The 22,219-nt window shown below is 44.2% G+C and overlaps 3 protein-coding genes across 3 annotated transcripts in view; 1 reads left to right on the forward strand and 2 right to left on the reverse strand.

The window, feature by feature from the left end:
- The window catches only part of LOC111515981 (fatty acyl-CoA reductase wat), an 82,550-nt gene that overhangs the window by 28,805 nt on the left and 31,526 nt on the right, over positions 1-22,219 (reverse strand). The gene's annotated exons all lie outside the window — the stretch shown is intronic.
- Positions 13,447-17,592, forward strand: LOC141483469 (uncharacterized). The gene is made up of 2 exons (XM_074178139.1): positions 13,447-14,701; positions 14,771-17,592. The coding sequence occupies exons 1-2, from the start codon at positions 13,447-13,449 to the stop codon at positions 17,590-17,592; spliced, it is 4,077 nt and encodes a 1,358-aa protein (XP_074034240.1).
- Positions 17,803-21,458, reverse strand: LOC141483474 (uncharacterized). Its single transcript, XM_074178140.1, has 3 exons — positions 20,487-21,458; positions 19,026-20,418; positions 17,803-18,956 (listed from the first exon to the last, which is right to left on the reverse strand). Exons 1-3 carry the CDS (start codon positions 21,456-21,458, stop codon positions 17,803-17,805), a joined length of 3,519 nt encoding a protein of 1,172 aa, XP_074034241.1.

A 22,219-nucleotide genomic window follows, 5' to 3' on the forward strand; every position in this document is an offset into this window, starting at 1 on the left:
AGTTTCTAAACGGCATGTAAATAGGCTTTAAAGAACACAACTCTTTCCTAATTCAACCTAAGCTGTATCTCCAACAGGTACTGAGATTCCCATGATTAGAATCCTTATCTTGGACACACTGTATAATTAAGAATATGTCAACTTATTCTACAAGGTTTGGAAAATCGATTTTATCAACTTTGGAAGATGTGAGCAACGATAAATTATTTAAAACATGGCTACCAAAACGTATTTCGTTGCAATTCAGTGATGACGATATAACTTGTATCAACTCATCGGGTGGTAAATATACGATGGTGTATTTAGGTCAGAGCCCGCAAAGTTTTGCAGGTATAAAAACGCGATCTCTAGTCAAATTCAGTATGATTGAATAATAATAGTAATTATGTATAGTGAATTTTTTTTGTGTTTTAATAAAATTGATATATTAGATGATTTAGATGATAATTATATGAAAATATAAACATTACTAACTTAGTTGAATACACTCACTTCATAAGTACAAATAGAATGGGAATGTGAGTATTATATCATGGAAACAAGTTGGAGGTTGCTTTTTGTTTTTTTTTTATTTGATTTCAGTTCCACCATTCAAAGATGTGGATGCAGTATGCAAGTCAAGATTGGGTCGATGTTGTGGATCTCAAATCATCGGTTCAACATTTGTCGTCTAAATTGAAGGTGTTGGGTGATGGAGCTGAACATGCCAGCAATTATGATATGAGTGTATGCTATGATGAAAAACAAATCGAATTATGTCTTCGTGATGCTGAGAACTATCGGAGTGGCGCTGAAGTTTGTAACAAATTTTTGGATAATGAATTGGAATTGTGGCAACTTTGTGAGGTTATGATTGAACTGAACCTGAGAAGATTCCTGTATAGCCTCCAACCATACTTGCCAGAATGGATTATTCATCACTTTGAATTGAATGATGGAAATCTAGAGGAAATTGAAGATGTTCGCGAAAATGATGACTATGAGGAAGAAGTTATTTTAGATAGTCTGTATGTTCCTGTAAATCATAAATAATGTCAAATAACAAAACTTTGTATTACTTTTATGTTTTATTTATCTAAATCCCTTTATATATAATAGAAAATGATTACAAAACAATAAATATAATAATAATAATAATAATATTAATATGTTTATTTGTCAATTGTTCACATGCTAATTTACATCGATTATATTATATATAATATACAAATAAATACAAATAAACACCAACACAGAACATCGCGAAAGCAGAGCTTGTATGCGATGAAACTGCCAAAATTTTCGATTGAAAAATATACGTATTTTATGAAATAAACTATAGCAACAAACAGAAAAGAAATACAGAAGAAATAATCTAGACAGTAAATAAAACTTTTGTATGTAGTAGTTAATAAAAATAATAATAAACAAAAAGAACTACAAACCATTGCAAACAACAGGATTTGCCAATACAAAAAAAAGAACAACATACTATGTTACTAGGACGTCAGGCTCTTAGTAACAAATTAATTTGATATCGTTCGTCCAAAACGAATTTTTTAATTAATTTTTTAAATTCTTTAAAATGTTCTGCCTGTCGAATGGACTTCGGAAGTATATTAAAGGCTAGACTAGCTGAATGCAAATGACTTCGATGACCAATTGTTTTGAGTGTCAGTTCTGTTTTGATCAATTTTTTTACTTTATTTCTAGTGTTATGTACGTGGTCTATATAATCGTGACGTTTGTACTACATACACTAACTGTATGTAGTACAAAACAATAAATATGATATATATGAATTAGGAAAAATTAAAATACATGATATAAGTCAGTTACAAATGAAAGACAAAAAAATCGTAAAACAGTACAAGATATAGTGGAAAAATGAAATAGTATCAATAATTTAAAGAGTGTCAATAGTTGCTGTGAACTGAACCATCCAATGCATTGTATGTTGAAAGTGTATCATGCAAAATTAATGCATATACTTTAGTGTTGTCTGGAAACTTGGTCTTCCTTGTCTCAAATTCAATCTTTATATCAATAGTTGATGATTTTGTTGCATTCGGTTAATGGGAGCAATCGATGACGAATAGTGGATTCTCTCTAAATTGTCCAATGTCCATCAGAGGTTCACTCATATCTTTATCAAAATAACTCCGCTGGAAACTCTCAAAAGCATAATAAGCAGGGGCATCAAGTTTTTATCGAAATTAAAATTCCAACGCTCATATGGATAAACTTCAGAATTCAAGTATACTCGAATACTATTGATATCAGCAGTTGTGAATTTTGTAATATCCTGTGTTCTATCCTCTGATGTGGTAGTACTTTGGAATGCGATGATGACAAAACGAGGAGTCTTCATAGCGTTAGTTGTTCTGATGGCCCATATGTCTGAAGAAGTCCCACGTAATGATGGTAGTTCATAGAGGTCCCACATACGATAAGCCAGCTTGATTTTGGCATTCAGACCGCTTTTGTTTATTCTATTCAAAAGTTTGAGCTTGTGTTTATCATCTGGTAGAATGTGTCTTATTCTCCATTCGATTTATTTCCAAATCAGCATCAACCTCACCTATATATGAGTTTTTGAATGATCGGGCGATAATCAAAATCGATTCCTGTTTAGCATTCAAGATACTTTTGTTGTAATCTTTAGCAAAACTCATCAAATATTTTAGTGGTAGTTTTTCACTAAAAACATGACTGTTTGTATCCAAGATATCTTGTTTCAATTGTGAAAGTCCCCAGCCAGATGTCAATAATGTGTTAGCATGTGATTGTCCAAATGATATCATGGTTTTCATTGTAGATGTTATCCCAGGTTTTCTAACAACAGCTACTTGTTCACCACCCATTTCGTAACGAATTTCATCAAAGAGAAATGCAATTGCATTATTCGAGAGATAGCATGTTTTTGCTACATCTTTCGGGGTGAATTTACCTTTAATGTAAATGAAGCTCTCGGCAATATCTAGTATAACATCTTGATTATTGATTGCAATTCTAATTTCATCCGAATTCCTGAATAACGGTGATCCGTAAGGCTTATATGTGTGCTCATGTAAACTTATGAGAGAATGATCGAGCACTGGTTCATCGAATATATTCAACTTTTCACTGTTTGTTTCGAGCACCATTGTTATTTTTTTACTTTCAATCCAATCGATTTCAAAAATTTGAGATCACTCACAGACAGAGCGTTATGTGCTAACTGTTCAGCATACACTTGTGGAATGAGCTTCTTTTCATGCACACTTTTCTTTTTATGCACACTTTTTTTTGATAGTGCAACTGGTTTTGGTTTGGGATTGTTCAATACGATTTTGTCTATTGTATATGAAACCCATAACAAGAGTTATTCGATTTTCTTCAATTCCAAAATAATGAAAATCTCTTCTTCACTTCCAAAATCGATAAAGTTATTTTTTTCATCCAAAATACGCACTGTATTGTTGTGAATCAATTGACGACCTTCTGGACTGACAGGCATATATATAATACTGTGTGGTTCTATAGTAAGATTGTATCCAGGTTCGACATCAATATCGAATGAGAAAAGAATGTGGGATTGTTCACCATTTATATATGAACCAGATATTATATTGCAATCTAAGCGGATAAGTCTCACAGTTGTGATGTTCATTGGTAATGAGGATTCATTTATCTGATTTTGTGGAAATATGTCATGAGCGAATCCCATCATTTCTGCTATAGAATTTGGATGTGTCAGATCAATTTCATATTTGGATCGCATTTCACATTTGAATGTATTATTATTGGCGTGTAGATAGAAAATATCATCTGCAACGATATCAATTAGTTTTTTATCATGAAACATTCTGAATATGATGTGTTTCTGTATGACGGCATTGATCTCTTCTATTTCGTAAGCACCACATGGAATTTCAATTGTGAACTTTTGGAGTATCGATGACTTGTCATAACTGATTCTAAAACTCACTAAATTATTAGCTTCAGTTATATTATTGATTGTATTGCATCCATAGAATCCCAAAAGTCCTAATCCATAACGGCTGTTCCTATCCAATTCAATTGGTGGAAAAAAATCTGCACTCAAGACACTTGTCCTGACAGCTTGTAGCTCGAACTTTCGTGACATGATTGATGAATATTTTGAAACACATTTCAATTTATTGTTGTACACAGCAACAGCACATTTGAGAAAATTTACACTTTTTGGAAGGTGTATCATTGTAATAAGTATCATTTTTATTGATACCAATATTCACATCCTCTATATTACAAATACAACACATAGATTTTCGAAGTACAGGACCATCATTAATATCTGAATCTAAATTTTCATCGGGGTGGTGTTCATAACAATATCTATGTTTCATTATATCGATGTCATCTTGTAGATGTTTGGGTAACTTTTCCCAAACATATGCAATCTCATGTGCAACACATGCAAGTATCACTTCCTTGGGCATATTTGCAAGCATCACTTTATCAATTTTTTTCAAGGTACCATATTTTGAAAACATTCTAAGTGAAAACCCCATTCCCTTGATAGCCTTCCGATCCAGTTTTGGTGTTGTATCCATTTTTTATTTGGAAAATCATTCAGAGAGAAACTGTGAGCACAAGTGACCACAGAGAACTGTATTAAATTTCTGTTGACGATGATAGTTATATTTGATTTTTACATTCGAACATTTTCGGAAGAATAGAGTCAATTCCAATGGTGGGCGTAGATCTCTAAAACTATCGAAATATGTGACTTCTTTCCCGCACTTTTTATATGCCACCCAATGTGTTCCTGGTCCACTCATTCCATCTCAATTAAAAATAGCTGTCTCGTTTTGTCTTGGGCCTGAAGAGGGTAATCTGTCACGCATAAAAACACCACGAAAATGTGGAATTTTCATTTTTGGTGCATAATAACTGAGATCGAGATCAGTAAGAGGCCTCTGAGGTAGGGGTTCAATTTGTTTTTTGTTTTGTTTGTGGCTTTGTATGATTTTAAATATAGTCCTAAACCTTTACGGTATGGTTTGAGGTATATTCCACTTCCGCGTTTACCCAATGCTACAGCCTCCATGGTTTTATTGTGGCCATTGGCTTCCATCGAAGCCGCTCTGCTGGCTTTTGCCGAATTCACGGCCTTGGTAATACCAGCAGCGGCTTCCGTCAAACTCCCTAGTGCGGATAGTCCAGCAAAAATTGGTATCAATGGCAAAAGTCCACCAATCTTGGAAACAGGAATTATGCGTGGTGTGCGGATTTTCTTCTTCCCACCGGCAGCTTTGAGGTATTTACGTGCCGCCTGCAATGCCACAGTGATAGCTTCTTTGCTATTATTCGTCACAAATTGATTCCCACCAGCTTTCTTCAATACATTTCGCACTTCATGGACTATCCCAGCACCAAATGCAACTTTTCTGATTTTATTTTTCTTCGTTTGTTTCCTCTTACATTTTTTCTTATTGGTACTACAACCCATGCCCATATGTCTTTTAGTTTTCATAATGTTGGTGTAAATGCAGCTGCTCTTTCCCCAATACTCGCGTCCTTCGATTTAACCCTATCCCAAGCGCTGTATTCAAGTTCTTTGTCGGCTAAATGTCTTGCTGCAAGATCGGATGGATGCTTAGAATATTGAATATCGTGTTTTTTGCATTCAATATCTAATTTATTATTTCCAGGATCGTTGCGAGCTGAACGTTGTTTCAATTTTGTACCTGGTCCACAGTATTGATAACCTCCGGGTAGATGTAATTCGAAAGGAAGTTTGTTTATTAAATCATTAACAAAACCACAACCTCTTTTAATTTTACGATCACTTTCAATACGTCCGTATCGTTTGATGGTACACATTGAAATGAATAAGCTGATAACATTTATATAGTCTCCAACCACGGCACGATGCGCATTGTAAAACAGAAAGAAAAGTTTGCTGTAGATAATCTAGATGAGAAATTTGGGTGTGGATTGAATGGACAAAGGGTATTCAGACATGGTCCACTACTTCCATCATCAGTTCGAATACTCATTATAGGACCTTGAAATTGTGGAAAGACGAATGCAATGATATCACTATTAACACATCCACAAGGACTGAGATTTAGAAATGTGTATCTCTATTTGAAATCACTCAATCAACCTAAATATCAGTACTTGCGGAATGTTTTGGAACCTATAAAAGGGTAAGGTTTTCATACATTTAACAATAATGCAGAAATAGTGGAACCCTCCGACGCTAAGCCTAATTCTGTTTTCATTTTTGATGATGTGATATGTGAAAAGCAGGATATTATTAGATCATATTTCTATATGGGACGTCATAAGGATGTTGATTGTTTCTATCTAGCACAGACATATTCACGGGTACCCAAACATTTAGTGCGTGACAATACCAATTTCATTATAATGTTCAAACAAGATGAGTCGAATTTCCACCACATTTATTCAGATCATCTTTCACCCATGTAACATTCAAACAATTCCAATTGATGTGTGTTAAATGCTGGGAGGACCAATATGGATTTCTAGTCATTGATAAGGACAGAAAAATAGATGATGGTAGATATCGCGAAGAATTTGATAGTTTTATATATACATGATCTTATTATTCAAACTTATTCGATCACTGAATATTGTAGAGGTCACTTCATCAGTGAATTGAGCTATAATTCAAAAAGAGCATTATGAATACGAAAAATGATTCTGTCCAGTCCTGGATATCCCAGTCCACCTGATGGCCTGACTTTATGTTTTTTCTCCAAAACTTCAACTCTCTGTTCTAGTACATCGTATTTTTTCATTGTAGTCGTTGTTATGTTAGACATAGCATCATATTTCTTCATTGTAGACGCTGTTATGTCAGACATTTTTATTTCTACATCACTTGTAAGTTTGTCAAATTCACGAGTGAAAGTTATCCGAGCCTCTGCAATTTTATCATCGAATGCTTGACGTGCATCGCGAGAAACATTACCAATTGTGGATTTTATTGCAGCTTGTATGACTAGAAGTATGACCTCTTTTGTTCCATTAATTTTCCCCTCAAGATATGATATAGTTACACAATCACTCTTGTCAATTGGTTCGCTTGTATTTTTCAATATTTTTCTTTGCATGTCATAATGACCATCTTTTGTTGATTCAAATCCATTCCCGGGAGGACCTCGAATTATATTACCACCCCATTTTCTTTTTCTACCAAACTTATCTATCGTTTTAGACATTGTGCACCCTACGATGATTCTTTTCAAACTGATATTTCTTTCATTTACATTATGCTATATACTTTTCAGTAATTGGTTAGGAAAAATATAAGTAAAACAAATAACATTATTTTATCATTTTTATATTCACCAAAGTAACTTGACAAAAGTAATACTTCAATGTAAAAAAAATCACAATGAAATAATTACAAATAACGAATGTTCCAGTTTGAAGGAAAAAGCAACAACACTTCGAATGATAATTCAGTTATTCATCTCAACAGTCAACAAATTAATTAGTTGGTCTAAGGCGCTCTCTTGAGAAAAAGAATGAACGATTTCAGACACCCAACGAATGTTGTCATTAGGATCATTTCGATAAAACTCTATATCGCTATGACCCCATGGAAGATTTCGAGTGGTATTCGGAATGATGAATCTTTTGTCGTCGTGATATGATAATGCGACTTTATTTTTCAATTCAGTGTAAATATCATGTAATACGCTTCTGAATGAGTTCATCTTCCTGAATATCATACCTCCTTCTTTGATGATTTTTTCATAGTCTTCACATTTCAATTCATTCTTTATAACAGATCGTTTGACGTCTTTGGCCTTCTTCAGTTCACCATCAACAGATTTCACATAATACGCTGTAGCACCTGTACCGTAAAAGCTGATCATTGAATCATTTGCGAATTCATCCTTGAAATTGCCCTGAACTGACTTTGTCACTGGGATATTGAATTGGTTTCCCATTTCATAATTAGATGTATCGAACTTATTTATATTATTTTTGATAAATTCATAGAAATTTTCTGTATTTACTTTGAGAATAATGGAGTCGGTATCAGTGTAGAGTAAGGACGCATCTTCTCCTAACTGTTTTTTGATAAATCCGTAGGAGATATCATACATAACTGTTTTGGATAATTCCAGAATGGAAATTCCCAAATACAGTGGTTTATCATAATGAACTTTTACTCTAGCCAATTCAATAGCAACAAAATTTTCAGTAAAAATGGAGCATTTTTTGAAATTTGGTCGCGATATGAGACAACTAGCACCTATAGTTTTTTTTATATTTTCCCAATGTGTAATGAGTCTGATATCAATTCTATTGTCTACGTTTTCCATTGTTTTCCCATAGACTGCATTATTCATTAGTTTGTAAAAATCTTTTTCAGATTTGTTATTAGACCGATTACGCATTTCAATATTCAAATGTATATAGGGCTTCATCCAACATGATTGCTTGAACCTCAATACTCTATGTGTGTTCATCACTATCAAGCCATGATTGGCAGCTTGCTGTAAGTTTCTATAGTAAACAATATATTTTCTTTTATTGTTTAAATTTGGAATTAATTTGGGATTTTTCGATTTTGCATATGGAGGTATCAAACGTTCAACTAAAAATGGAAAATCTGAATGTTTATCGTGGAGTTCTTGGGGATAATGTATATCCACTTCCAATACCAATATCCATAAGGACTATCAACATCTTCATTCATTATATCAAGATTGAGAATTTCATGAGGTGTTAACCATGAAAATTCACCTGTTGGTAATGTTTGTGACATGCTGTGACCATATAGATTTGTTGCATCCAAATATGAAATGAATGAAGATGGTTCATTTGGATTATAATTCGGTAAAAAATTATTGTTTGCTTTATGTTTCCTTTCACTACATTGACTGATTCCACCACGAATACCCTTTTGAAAGAAGTGAACCATATCAATGTCAGTTAGTAATTCCAATTCAATATTAGTATATTTCAACATGGTGTCGTGAAACAAAACTAGTTTGAAATTTCACGAGCTCCAGTATAAGGACCGCCCACTCAGAATGAACAATACGAAAACGCGGAAAAACATTGGTTTTCCCAAGATATTTCAGCTTAGTTTTGAAAATTAAGATATGAAATGTCGTTTCCTAAGCGATAGAAAAATCTTTTGCAAGATTACTAGCCTTCGCTAATTTTTAAATAGGGAAAAAGCTGATTTTACGGAAAATGGCTTTTTCAGTTAGCCAGACAGGGAAATCGTGCTTTCTTCAAAGAAGCATCGATAGAGATTCTTAGCAGCTATCGTTTGACACCTCGATCACGTTTCCAGTGCTCGTGGGTCAATTTTTATTAGCATTTGAGTTTGAAAAATGTAAGATTTTTCAAACGCATATTTTTGCAAAAAGGAATAGGAATATCGAGACGCGGCATAAGACTTTTTGTCTTAGGATGCTGAGATCTATATGAAATCAAGGAAAACGAAAATTCAGGTTTTTCGCGATTTTCCGAAGATTTCCGAGTGAGGCCGACGACTGTTAGATTTCATTTATCGTACAACGCAAATTGAGGAAGCGAAACGAAACATGAAAAGAATGAGACAGAAACAGCGGCATATAGACGTCAATGGAAATTAGCAGAGCGGTATTCCTACTTCAAAGCCCAGCGCCTGCATAAAAACAGGTCGTAAACGCTGGCAAATCCATACGAAATGAGTTTTTTTCGTAGTGGAACTATTGAAAGTAGGTCAGTCAGGATCGCACGGCTTTTGCGATCTCTGGTTGGCTGAAAGTGGCGCGGAAGAGAGCCCGTTTATTTAGGATAAATATGCGGAGTTCCGAGTCACGATAGCTAGTCGAAGTCAAAGTAGTGAACAAGTAACAACGATTTTAAGAATCCGAAGATTTCTTAGAAGTTTCAAGTTGCGGTCAGGATTTTTTGAATGAATTCGTGTCTCTGGTTCTTTTCAGAACTAAATAGAGACAAAACCACATCATTGGAGCCATCAGGAAGCTGCGGTTGACACTATATAGCCAATTTGGAGGAATTTCTACTGGAATTTGGAATTCCCAGGATCCCTTGAAACCAAATCAGGATATATTAGTGGCTGGACATTTATTAGAGGAATTCCAGGACCGTGGACATTTTTGGAGCTGTTAAAACGGATACTGGAGCAGATTATTGGTCGAATACATTATTATTGCACATAACCATACTTTACGTTTGTCCAGGTCCCTTTTGGCACCCCGCCGAAGGAAAGCAGCCCAAATCCTGCAAAGGAAGAGCAGGTCCCTACTAAAGTTGCTCGGCCTCGCCCACCCGATCACCTTGCGGTGTTAAAGATCGAGGTGTTTAGAGATTAAACTCGAGAGGGTCAAGACATCATTAGTTACGTCCTTCGGGCGAACGACTCAACTTAACCGTTGGGACCTTTCCAGGACTTCGATACCTTTCCACCTAATCCTGCGAGCGGCCCTCATCCTAGGGTGCTGTTCAACCGTTAGGCTCCTTGTTCCTACATCACTAGCTCAGTTCACCCTGTAGGCCTTGGTTAGGAAAGTAGCTTTCGCGAACCAAGGGTGAACTTAAAAATATAGATTTCCGTGAATCCTACCCTCTGACTATTTCCTCGTCAGAGTCATATTAGGGACTTTTGAAATCGAAATGCAGACTAGGGCAAGACAAGCGCGAGCGCAACTTGCCGAAAATACACCAATGCTAAACCGCGAGACCACAAGTTTCGGTCAACCCAGTTCCTTGTCAGACACGCTTAGCCGCCTGAGTGCGACTTCTACAAGCAGACGCGGAACCCCCCAGGAATCTGTTTTTGAAGGAAACAGTATTCCACGAACTCCGGTAGAGTGGGCCAGTCTGAGGTCTCACTCTACCCAACGTACACTTTTCGCACACGAGGACACCAGCGCCTCCCCCGTGGTCGCAGAGCGACAAACCCTAAGCATTGGTGGTTTTTCCGCAAGTCGAGTAGCTAGAGAACTCGACATGTCACAAAGGACAGAGTCCTCAAATCGCGATAAAACCCCGCGAAATAGTGAAACAGTACTAAACCGTTTTAGGGCATTAAACACGCCGAACACACTTCGAATGGATCAAGAAACATTCGCAAGAGAACGACGGGAAATGCAACTCCGAGAAAATGGACATCGTCTCCGAGGAGAGGTGTTCACCAGGACCGGGAGCCCGCACCAGGCCAGCCTTCGTCAACTGCTCGAGATGCGAGCCGAGTTGACAACGCCAAGAACGGCCTCCCATCGAAAACATCCACAAAGCGAACCCCAATTAGGGTCTAGCAGGATGATAAACATGGAAACGCAATCTCCTATGTTGAGATCGGCTCCGAAAACGAGCCAACAGCGTTTTTCATCGGAACCGCAACAACCGGAACAAAATGAGATTTTTAACCGGCGGCAACAACCGGCAGGTTGTCTGCCTCTAGATTTGAGAGTTTTCCCCGAACGACAGGTTTTGAGCGGAAATATTGAGGCGGTGATACCTACGATTGTAGTGGAGTCACCAAGGGTGAGGTTCCACAGGGCGTACAGCCATCCTGTGCCAACCGTAACCCGAGAAATGTCGAAGCCATTGTCAACCCCGACAAGGGAATCATGCCACGGACAGCGTTTTCAAAGCAGAGAAGGCTTTGGAGATGCTGGCCATCAGGAATACGAACAAAGCGTCGAAGCAAGGGTCGTCCGACGCCAGGCGTCGCGATGCCCCCAGGGGGAAGCATTTAGCGATCCCTGGGACGAGTGGGGTGCGTTGCGCACAGGAGCGCCTCGCACTTCGAACGAGCTGGATACTGACGACCCAGCGGAAGCGCTGGGGGGTGGAGGAATGCCAGGGGGTCACCCTGAAGCCGGGAGAGGCTTGGGGGTGGCTTCATGGCGGGGTCAGTACCTCCACACAAATGTGGAAGAGCAAGTCGAAGCAACACAACCTCCCGTTGCACTCAGGCGAGAACTGAGTCCTGAAATCCCAGGGACTCAGGTCTGGGAGGCCAGCCGACCGCAGCAACGAGAAGGGGTAAATCTAATACACGGGGGCGGAGTCGCCTAACAGCAACAATTTAGTAAACCAGTACTGGGCGGGTACTGAAGATGTACGGGAGGTACGAAACCTCGAAAACATGCAGAGGGGAGGATTGTCAATTCAGAGAGGGTGCGAGACAGCTGAAGGGGGTGCACAGGAGCTGCAACCCTCAGGAGCTAGCGCACGAGTGTCATTGACAATACCAACCAAACAGCCGGAAGTTGAAATACTGGAAGAAGTCAAACCAGTAGATAGAATGGAAGAACTGTTCACCCGATTGGTGACGGTTCTAGAAAATCGCCAAGAGCCGCAGAGAGATGCGGAAAGCGATTCCCAACTAGGGAAGAACGTGAAAACCCCTTTACCGTCGTTCAGTGGACTGGACAACGAGGATCCAAGGGAGTTTTGTAAGAAAGCTGAGGAACAGCTGAGCGGCTTACACCCTTCAGTATGGGCTACGACAGCCGGACAATGGCTGAAGGGAGCGGCTGCACAATGGTTTACACTCTACAAGAATATGACCCTGGATTGGGCATTTTTTACTAATCGCCTACAGGAGCGATTTAACAACGAACTCTTGGTGAGTTCACTGGAGAGCAATTTATACGGGGTGGACCAAAAACGCGGAGAATCAGTGACTTCGTTCATATTGAATAAGCTTGGGCTAGCCAGGAGGCTATACCCAGAGATGAGTGAACAAAGGATTGTTCAGTTAATATTAAATCGAATGTGCTCAGAGGTGAAGGTTCACCTTCAACTCCACACGTTCACAAGTGTTGAAGAACTGACCCAGAAGGCAGTGGCCGTTGAGTCACTGCTAAGAGGCAGTGTTAATAACAATAGCAATGGCACAATACAGCGAAACTACCACGAGGACAGAGAGCCTCGTCGTAGCAACGCGGGAAACTACAACAAAGGGGGTCAAAGAGTGGACCCGCCTAAGAACAACCACAACGAGGACAGAGGGCCTCGTCGCGGCAACGATGGACGAAATAGAGGCTGGGACAAAGGAGGTCAAAGAGAGGACTCGTCCCAACAACCTCGATGGCGGCAGGAGCCGATAGGGGCCAGCAAGAGCCCAGAAAACAGGAACGTTGGTGGCAATAGACCAAGTGAGGGCAGGCCAGTACCCTCGTCAGGGTGTTCGGTCTGCAAAGGACCCCACTGGGCCCGAGATTGCCCAAAGCAACGGCAGACGACTGCCAACAGCAACGGAAAGAGATACCAGGCGAATGTCAAGCCTGATGGGAATACCGTCGCGCGGGTGGTCGAAGCGACTAGGCCGCGCGACAGCAGCAAGGAGAAGCAGATACCGTCGGGAAACGCCAGCGGGGGCTGCAAGGGGGCTCCCGAGGGCGGCTCCAAGGCGAAGGGCAGGCAGTGAATACACTGTCTGTCAAGGAGCGAGCCCGTCCTGAGGGATGTGCTCCAACGATGGTGGAAGGACCACCCAACGAGGGAAGGCAGGACAAATCGGGGAGATTTGTACCTGGACCGCCGGCGGGCGTTAAACGTGGAAAGATAGTCGAAAAGCAGCCGAGGGCTGGAGAGCTCAAGCTGGAACCGCCGGCGGGCGTTAAACGCAGGAACGAAGTATTGGACCAGGTAGGAGCTGGTAAGCTCAAGCCTGGATCGCCGACGGGCGTTGAACGTGAAAACAGGGTAACCCAGAACAAGGCCAAGGGACTTAGTTCTGGTGGATCAGGTGGCCAAAATTTTGAAAACCCAATAGGACTTAGGTCCGAAAGGTTAGTAGGCCATACCGTCAGTGAAAGCCAGACTGAGCCAAGTGGACTCAAGTCTGGTGGACCAGCAAGTCGAGTTGAGGTTGTGGAAGAACAGGACAGGTTGGAGAAACCTGTGCTTGCCACGCAGGAACCCATCGGCACGAGGACGGATCAACAAGTGGAAAGGGAGGTACCCGGACCACAAGAAAGCGGCACAGTGGTGCCTGAAGCAGAATTGAAAGAAGACGAGAAAGCAGCACGAAGACAGAGGCTGGAAAAAATTATTCGTCGTGTCGGAGAGGCGAGTAAGATGTTACGAGGTATGTTCTCGAAAAGGCAACTTGTTGTCTTGGACAGGCTGAAGCCCTGCGAAGGAGGCATACCTCAAAGCAGGAAAGGAGCCCTCCCAGAAAGGAAGAACAGCTTTACAGCTGTGCTCCCAACCCGCAAACATGACAGAGCGATTGTGGAGCGAAACCAAAGAGAGTTGAGAGAACGGGAGCTGATGTGTGCCACAGGCGTTTTCAGTGTACCCAGGATGGGTACTGGAACTGGAAGCGTGACTGGTAGTCGAAGTCGAGTGGACTCAGGTCTGGTCATTCAGCGAGCAGCAGACGTCGGGGGAATCCTGTGTGATGGAAACCCTCGGCCAACGATTCAGCCAGGGGCTGATGCTGGGGGAATCCTGTGTGATGGAAACCCTCAGCCAACGAGATGCAAAGCCGAACCCAGGTGCGCGCAAACCCTGAGGGGTCCCTGCCCGGCCAGCAAGGGGGACGCACAGCAGCAGCAGGCAGAAGTAGTGGCCAGGCAAACCCAGGGAGGTCCCTGCCTCGCCGAAACTACGGACGCACGCAACCAGGCACAGGCAGAGGTTAAGCAAACCAAAGGTGGTCCCTGCTTTCCCGGAGAAGCCGCAGCCGACAACCAGGCGGAAGCAGCGGCCAGGCAAACCAAGGAAGGTCCCTGCCTCGCCCGAGCTGTGAAAGCCAATGGAGAGGTGAAAGCAGTGGTCAGGCAAACCCAGGGAGGTCCCTGCCTCGCCCAGACTGTGGAAGCCGACAGAGAGGCGGAAGGTGAAGCCGAGCAAACCCTGAGAGGTCCCTGCTCCGCCAAGACCCTAGAAGCCAACAGCAGACCAATGACAGACATAGAGGAGTTCATTTTGACAGATCCACTGGGCAGTGGATATCGGCGAAAGCATGCGGAAGCTACCCTGAAGTTCTCGATGAAACCGATCTCGGAAGGTAGTAGCGACACGATTGCGAAGCAGCGCCGACACCAGGCAAGGACAGATGCAGCGATTGCTGAGCCAAACCCGAAGGAGCCGAAGGAGCGGCAGCCGAAGTGCGTTACAGGCACAACCGGTGTATCCAGGAGTGGTACGAAAGCCGGGGGTGTGACTGGTAGTTGTAGCCAAGGGGAGGGACTCTTGGCTGGTTCACAAGGAAGTGGACCTTTGCGGCGAACGCGCACGGAAGCTGGAAACCGCTACCTGATGAAGCCGATACTGAAAGGCGGCAGCAACGTAATCGGGGATCTGCATCGGAAATTGCCGAGGATAGATGTGAGAATAGGAGATCAGCGGCTCAGAGCACTAGTGGACAGTGGCAGTTCGCTGAATCTTTTACGCCGATCTGCGTTGGCAGACACCCATAGCGTAGAGACTGATCGTGGAACATCCTTTCAACTGGCCTGTGCCGGAGTAGGTTCGTCGAGTACGGGCACGGCTGAGGTCGTGGTACTCATAGAGGGCGTACCCTACGACGTGACGGTGCATGTTGTTGAGGACCTCGTAGAAGATCTACTACTAGGGTGCTCTTGGCTGACAGCGCACGAGGCAATGGTCGACTTCTCGCGGAAGACGATTTATGTTGGCCGGAAGCCTAGGCAAACTATTTTCTGGTCGGAGGCGGGATGCCTACCACCAGAGGAGTACCCAGTTCCTGAGGTGACTCTAGAGCAATTGCCAGAGAGACTGGCAGAAGAGTTTCGAGACCTATTGGAAGAATTTGCAGACGTCTTTTATGAATCGCCACGCCAGCCAATCACAAGAGCCGGAGAGCACCAGATTAGGCTGAGGGATGACACGCCGTTTAAACTGCGCCCGTACAAGGTGAGCGATGGAAAGAAGCTGCTCATTCAAGAGGAAGTGGACAAGATGCTTGCAGCAGGGGTCATCAGTAGGAGCTATTCACCATACCAGAGTCCGGTGGTGATAGTTACAAAGAAGGATGGCACAGCAAGATTTTGTGTAGACTATCGGCGATTGAACAGCCAGACGATTCCAGAAGCATCAGTGTTGCCTGATATCCATGAGACGATTAAAGAGCTAGGGCAGGCGAAAGTGTTTACCAGCCTAGACTTGAAATCGGGATACTGGCAGGTGCCAATGGAAGAACGGTCAAGGCAATACACAGCATTTGCGACTCCTGAGGGAGGCTGTTACATGTTCAATTCGATGCCGTTCGGATTATGCAATGCACCAGGATCGTTCCAACGTCTGATGACGGAAGTATTAGTAGGATACGTGGACCGGTTCGTGAAAGTGTACTTGGATGATGTTATTATTTATTCGGCGACCGAAGAAGAGAACCTGTACCATGTGCGATTGGTATTGGAAAGGTTCAGGGCACATGGACTATGGTGTAGTCCAGCCAAGTGCCACTTCGCTCAAAGAAGACTGGAATATTTAGGACACGTCATTACAGAGGATGAAAACCGGCCGATGGAGAAACATGTTCTGTCCATCAGAGAGTATCCTAGGCCGAAGAATTTAAAGCAACTAAGAGGATTCGTTGGAGTCGTGGGGTGGCTCAGGGAGTTCATACCCAGGCTCGCAGAGCTGGAAGGGGCTCTGACGGACCTCATGCAGACGAAGCGCTTAAAGAACGGCAAGATGCAGTGGACTGCAGCCGCCGAAGAAGCCTTCGTGAAGATCAAAGAAGCCACGTCGGAACCAATGGTCTTAGCCCGTCCCGACATGTCATTGCCATTCACCGTGCAGACAGATGCTTCAGGTGTTGGAATGGCGGCCGTGCTATACCAGGAGGTCGACGGTGTCCGAAAAGTAATCAGCCATGCCAGCGCGAAGCTGAAGGGGGCTGAACTTAACTACCATGTCAACGAAGCAGAATGCTTAGCGATAGTGTGGGCCATTAAGCGTTATAGGCATTACTTGGAGGATAGGCCTTTTACATTAAAGACTGACTCCAAGGCTCTAACTTGGCTGGACAAATTCAAAGACAGCAAGGCAAAACTGACTCGTTGGGCCCTGTTACTACAGGAGTATTCATTTACCGTCGTGCACGTTCCGGGGAAAGAGAATCAGCTGGCTGACTATCTTTCGCGAAACCCGAGGGGCGATCATGGCGAGGACTTGGATGCTGACGTAGACCGAATGGGGTTACCTCCGATGAAGGTAGAGCTGCCACCAACACGGGAAGTGTGTAACGTGGAAAGTCCATACGAGGTCGCATGCAGGATGCAGCGCACGGATGAGGACGTGCAACGACTGGTAGAGAAACGGACTGAGCTAAACACCCGAGAACCCATGACAAATGCTGAGAAGCAGTTGAGGGAACAATACAATGTAGAAGACGGAATTCTCTACAGAAGATTACCAGAGCGAGACGTATTATACCTCGCCAAAGACTTGAGAGAAGACATGGTTAGCTATTACCATGAACACCCAACCTCTGGTCACCCTGGACAGGATGAGACGCTGAGAGCGATCCGCCAGCACTACTGGTGGCCTGGACAGGAGGACTATGTTCGGGCTTTCGTGAGGGGATGCTTGGTGTGCCAAATTACCAAATCGAGACGACACGAGACCCATGCGCCGTTGCCATGAGCCGTTGAACGACCTTGGCAGTCTATCTCGGTGGACGTGCTTGGACCCTACGCTACCTCTCCCCAAGGTAATCGGTACATGCTAATATGCACAGACCTATTCTCCAAGTGGATTGAAGCGAAAGCGGTAGCCAAGACCGAGACAGTGGATATTGCACGGTTTTTGGATTTGGAGGTAGTGGCACGATGGGGATGCCCAGAGACCCTTATCTCAGATGACCCCTGCTGCAAGCATCTTGTCCACTTCCTCTTGAATGAGCAGCTTCTTTCCATCGCTCACCTTGTACGGGCGCAGTTTAAACGGCGTGTCATCCCTCAGCCTAATCTGGTGCTCTCCGGCTCTTGTGATTGGCTGGCGTGGCGATTCATAAAAGACGTCTGCAAATTCTTCCAATAGGTCTCGAAACTCTTCTGCCAGTCTCTCTGGCAATTGCTCTAGAGTCACCTCAGGAACTGGGTACTCCTCTGGTGGTAGGCATCCCGCCTCCGACCAGAAAATAGTTTGCCTAGGCTTCCGGCCAACATAAATCGTCTTCCGCGAGAAGTCGACCATTGCCTCGTGCGCTGTCAGCCAAGAGCACCCTAGTAGTAGATCTTCTACGAGGTCCTCAACAACATGCACCGTCACGTCGTAGGGTACGCCCTCTATGAGTACCACGACCTCAGCCGTGCCCGTACTCGACGAACCTACTCCGGCACAGGCCAGTTGAAAGGATGTTCCACGATCAGTCTCTACGCTATGGGTGTCTGCCAACGCAGATCGGCGTAAAAGATTCAGCGAACTGCCACTGTCCACTAGTGCTCTGAGCCGCTGATCTCTTATTCTCACATCTATCCTCGGCAATTTCCGATGCAGATCCCCGATTACGTTGCTGCCGCCTTTCAGTATCGGCTTCATCAGGTAGCGGTTTCCAGCTTCCGTGCGCGTTCGCCGCAAAGGTCCACTTCCTTGTGAACCAGCCAAGAGTCCCTCCCCTTGGCTACAACTACCAGTCACACCCCCGGCTTTCGTACCACTCCTGGATACACCGGTTGTGCCTGTAACGCACTTCGGCTGCCGCTCCTTCGGCTCCTTCGGGTTTGGCTCAGCAATCGCTGCATCTGTCCTTGCCTGGTGTCGGCGCTGCTTCGCAATCGTGTCGCTACTACCTTCCGAGATCGGTTTCATCGAGAACTTCAGGGTAGCTTCCGCATGCTTTCGCCGATATCCACTGCCCAGTGGATCTGTCAAAATGAACTCCTCTATGTCTGTCATTGGTCTGCTGTTGGCTTCTAGGGTCTTGGCGGAGCAGGGACCTCTCAGGGTTTGCTCGGCTTCACCTTCCGCCTCTCTGTCGGCTTCCACAGTCTGGGCGAGGCAGGGACCTCCCTGGGTTTGCCTGACCACTGCTTTCACCTCTCCATTGGCTTTCACAGCTCGGGCGAGGCAGGGACCTTCCTTGGTTTGCCTGGCCGCTGCTTCCGCCTGGTTGTCGGCTGCGGCTTCTCCGGGAAAGCAGGGACCACCTTTGGTTTGCTTAACCTCTGCCTGTGCCTGGTTGCGTGCGTCCGTAGTTTCGGCGAGGCAGGGACCTCCCTGGGTTTGCCTGGCCACTACTTCTGCCTGCTGCTGCTGTGCGTCCCCCTTGCTGGCCGGGCAGGGACCCCTCAGGGTTTGCGCGCACCTGGGTTCGGCTTTGCATCTCGTTGGCTGAGGGTTTCCATCACACAGGATTCCCCCAGCATCAGCCCCTGGCTGAATCGTTGGCCGAGGGTTTCCATCACACAGGATTCCCCCGACGTCTGCTGCTCGCTGAATGACCAGACCTGAGTCCACTCGACTTCGACTACCAGTCACGCTTCCAGTTCCAGTACCCATCCTGGGTACACTGAAAACGCCTGTGGCACACATCAGCTCCCGTTCTCTCAACTCTCTTTGGTTTCGCTCCACAATCGCTCTGTCATGTTTGCGGGTTGGGAGCACAGCTGTAAAGCTGTTCTTCCTTTCTGGGAGGGCTCCTTTCCTGCTTTGAGGTATGCCTCCTTCGCAGGGCTTCAGCCTGTCCAAGACAACAAGTTGCCTTTTCGAGAACATACCTCGTAACATCTTACTCGCCTCTCCGACACGACGAATAATTTTTTCCAGCCTCTGTCTTCGTGCTGCTTTCTCGTCTTCTTTCAATTCTGCTTCAGGCACCACTGTGCCGCTTTCTTGTGGTCCGGGTACCTCCCTTTCCACTTGTTGATCCGTCCTCGTGCCGATGGGTTCCTGCGTGGCAAGCACAGGTTTCTCCAACCTGTCCTGTTCTTCCACAACCTCAACTCGACTTGCTGGTCCACCAGACTTGAGTCCACTTGGCTCAGTCTGGCTTTCACTGACGGTATGGCCTACTAACCTTTCGGACCTAAGTCCTATTGGGTTTTCAAAATTTTGGCCACCTGATCCACCAGAACTAAGTCCCTTGGCCTTGTTCTGGGTTACCCTGTTTTCACGTTTAACGCCCGTCGGCGATCCAGGCTTGAGCTTACCAGCTCCTACCTGGTCCAATACTTCGTTCCTGCGTTTAACGCCCGCCGGCGGTTCCAGCTTGAGCTCTCCAGCCCTCGGCTGCTTTTCGACTATCTTTCCACGTTTAACGCCCGCCGGCGGTCCAGGTACAAATCTCCCCGATTTGTCCTGCCTTCCCTCGTTGGGTGGTCCTTCCACCATCGTTGGAGCACATCCCTCAGGACGGGCTCGCTCCTTGACAGACAGTGTATTCACTGCCTGCCCTTCGCCTTGGAGCCGCCCTCGGGAGCCCCCTTGCAGCCCCCGCTGGCGTTTCCCGACGGTATCTGCTTCTCCTTGCTGCTGTCGCGCGGCCTAGTCGCTTCGACCACCCGCGCGACGGTATTCCCATCAGGCTTGACATTCGCCTGGTATCTCTTTCCGTTGCTGTTGGCAGTCGTCTGCCGTTGCTTTGGGCAATCTCGGGCCCAGTGGGGTCCTTTGCAGACCGAACACCCTGACGAGGGTACTGGCCTGCCCTCACTTGGTCTATTGCCACCAACGTTCCTGTTTTCTGGGCTCTTGCTGGCCCCTATCGGCTCCTGCCGCCATCGAGGTTGTTGGGACGAGTCCTCTCTTTGACCTCCTTTGTCCCAGCCTCTATTTCGTCCATCGTTGCCGCGACGAGGCCCTCTGTCCTCGTTGTGGTTGTTCTTAGGCGGGTCCACTCTTTGACCCCCTTTGTTGTAGTTTCCCGCGTTGCTACGACGAGGCTCTCTGTCCTCGTGGTAGTTTCGCTGTATTGTGCCATTGCTATTGTTATTAACACTGCCTCTTAGCAGTGACTCAACGGCCACTGCCTTCTGGGTCAGTTCTTCAACACTTGTGAACGTGTGGAGTTGAAGGTGAACCTTCACCTCTGAGCACATTCGATTTAATATTAACTGAACAATCCTTTGTTCACTCATCTCTGGGTATAGCCTCTTGGCTAGCCCAAGCTTATTCAATATGAACGAAGTCACTGATTCTCCGCGTTTTTGGTCCACCCCGTATAAATTGCTCTCCAGTGAACTCACCAAGAGTTCGTTGTTAAATCGCTCCTGTAGGCGATTAGTAAAAAATGCCCAATCCAGGGTCATATTCTTGTAGGGTGTAAACCATTGTGCAGCCGCTCCCTTCAGCCATTGTCCGGCTGTCGTAGCCCATACTGAAGGGTGTAAGCCGCTCAGCTGTTCCTCAGCTTTCTTACAAAACTCCCTTGGATCCTCGTTGTCCAGTCCACTGAACGACGGTAAAGGGGTTTTCACGTTCTTCCCTAGTTGGGAATCGCTTTCCGCATCTCTCTGCGGCTCTTGGCGATTTTCTAGAACCGTCACCAATCGGGTGAACAGTTCTTCCATTCTATCTACTGGTTTGACTTCTTCCAGTATTTCAACTTCCGGCTGTTTGTAAATAATAACTCAATGGCGGCCATTTTGAACATTTATTGGGGTTATATAATAGTTTTAGATTCAGTTCAAGGTGCTTCAAATAGACGAAGAAATGACTCGGTGTTCCATAAAAAACTTTCTGGAAGCTTTTTGAGTCGCCCTGTATATTGGAAATACTAAAAAACACTTCTAATTATCCTACCTAACCTAGTGCTTCAATTTTTTCTTGCGAAAATCAGGAAAATGTTATGATAATGGTTAAAACCCGTCGTTTAGCCTTTATAATCGATGAAAGAAACTTTTTATTCATACCAGCACTTGGCGATCCGGGATACTGAAATTAGATGAGTTGAAAATATAAAATACCGCACATATAGTGATATTTACAGCTGAAAAGTACATAAATATTATAACATTATATTATTTAGAATAAAGTGAGTTAAGTTTGCGACTAGAAAATCAATACGTCGACAGAGCGAATTTTTGTATAATTAATAATTTTACCGAAAACATTTATAAATGAGTGGCGCGCTTAAATTTTGCTAATAATAGGCTATATATTTGTCAATAAAATTTCATTTGCAGTAAAAATATCAATCTTCGAAACATAAACAATCACATCACTTTCACAATGGAGAAGGAAATCCACAACGAATTGCCATTCTTAGACGTTTTGGTGAAGAGGACCGACACTAAGTGGGAAACATCTGTATACCGAAAACCCACTCATA

Source organism: Leptinotarsa decemlineata, unplaced genomic scaffold, assembly GCF_025532065.1.
Source record: "Leptinotarsa decemlineata unplaced genomic scaffold, Ldec_3_MD MMD2_tig00003557_RagTag_RagTag, whole genome shotgun sequence".
Classification (NCBI taxonomy): Eukaryota; Metazoa; Arthropoda; class Insecta; order Coleoptera; family Chrysomelidae; genus Leptinotarsa; species Leptinotarsa decemlineata.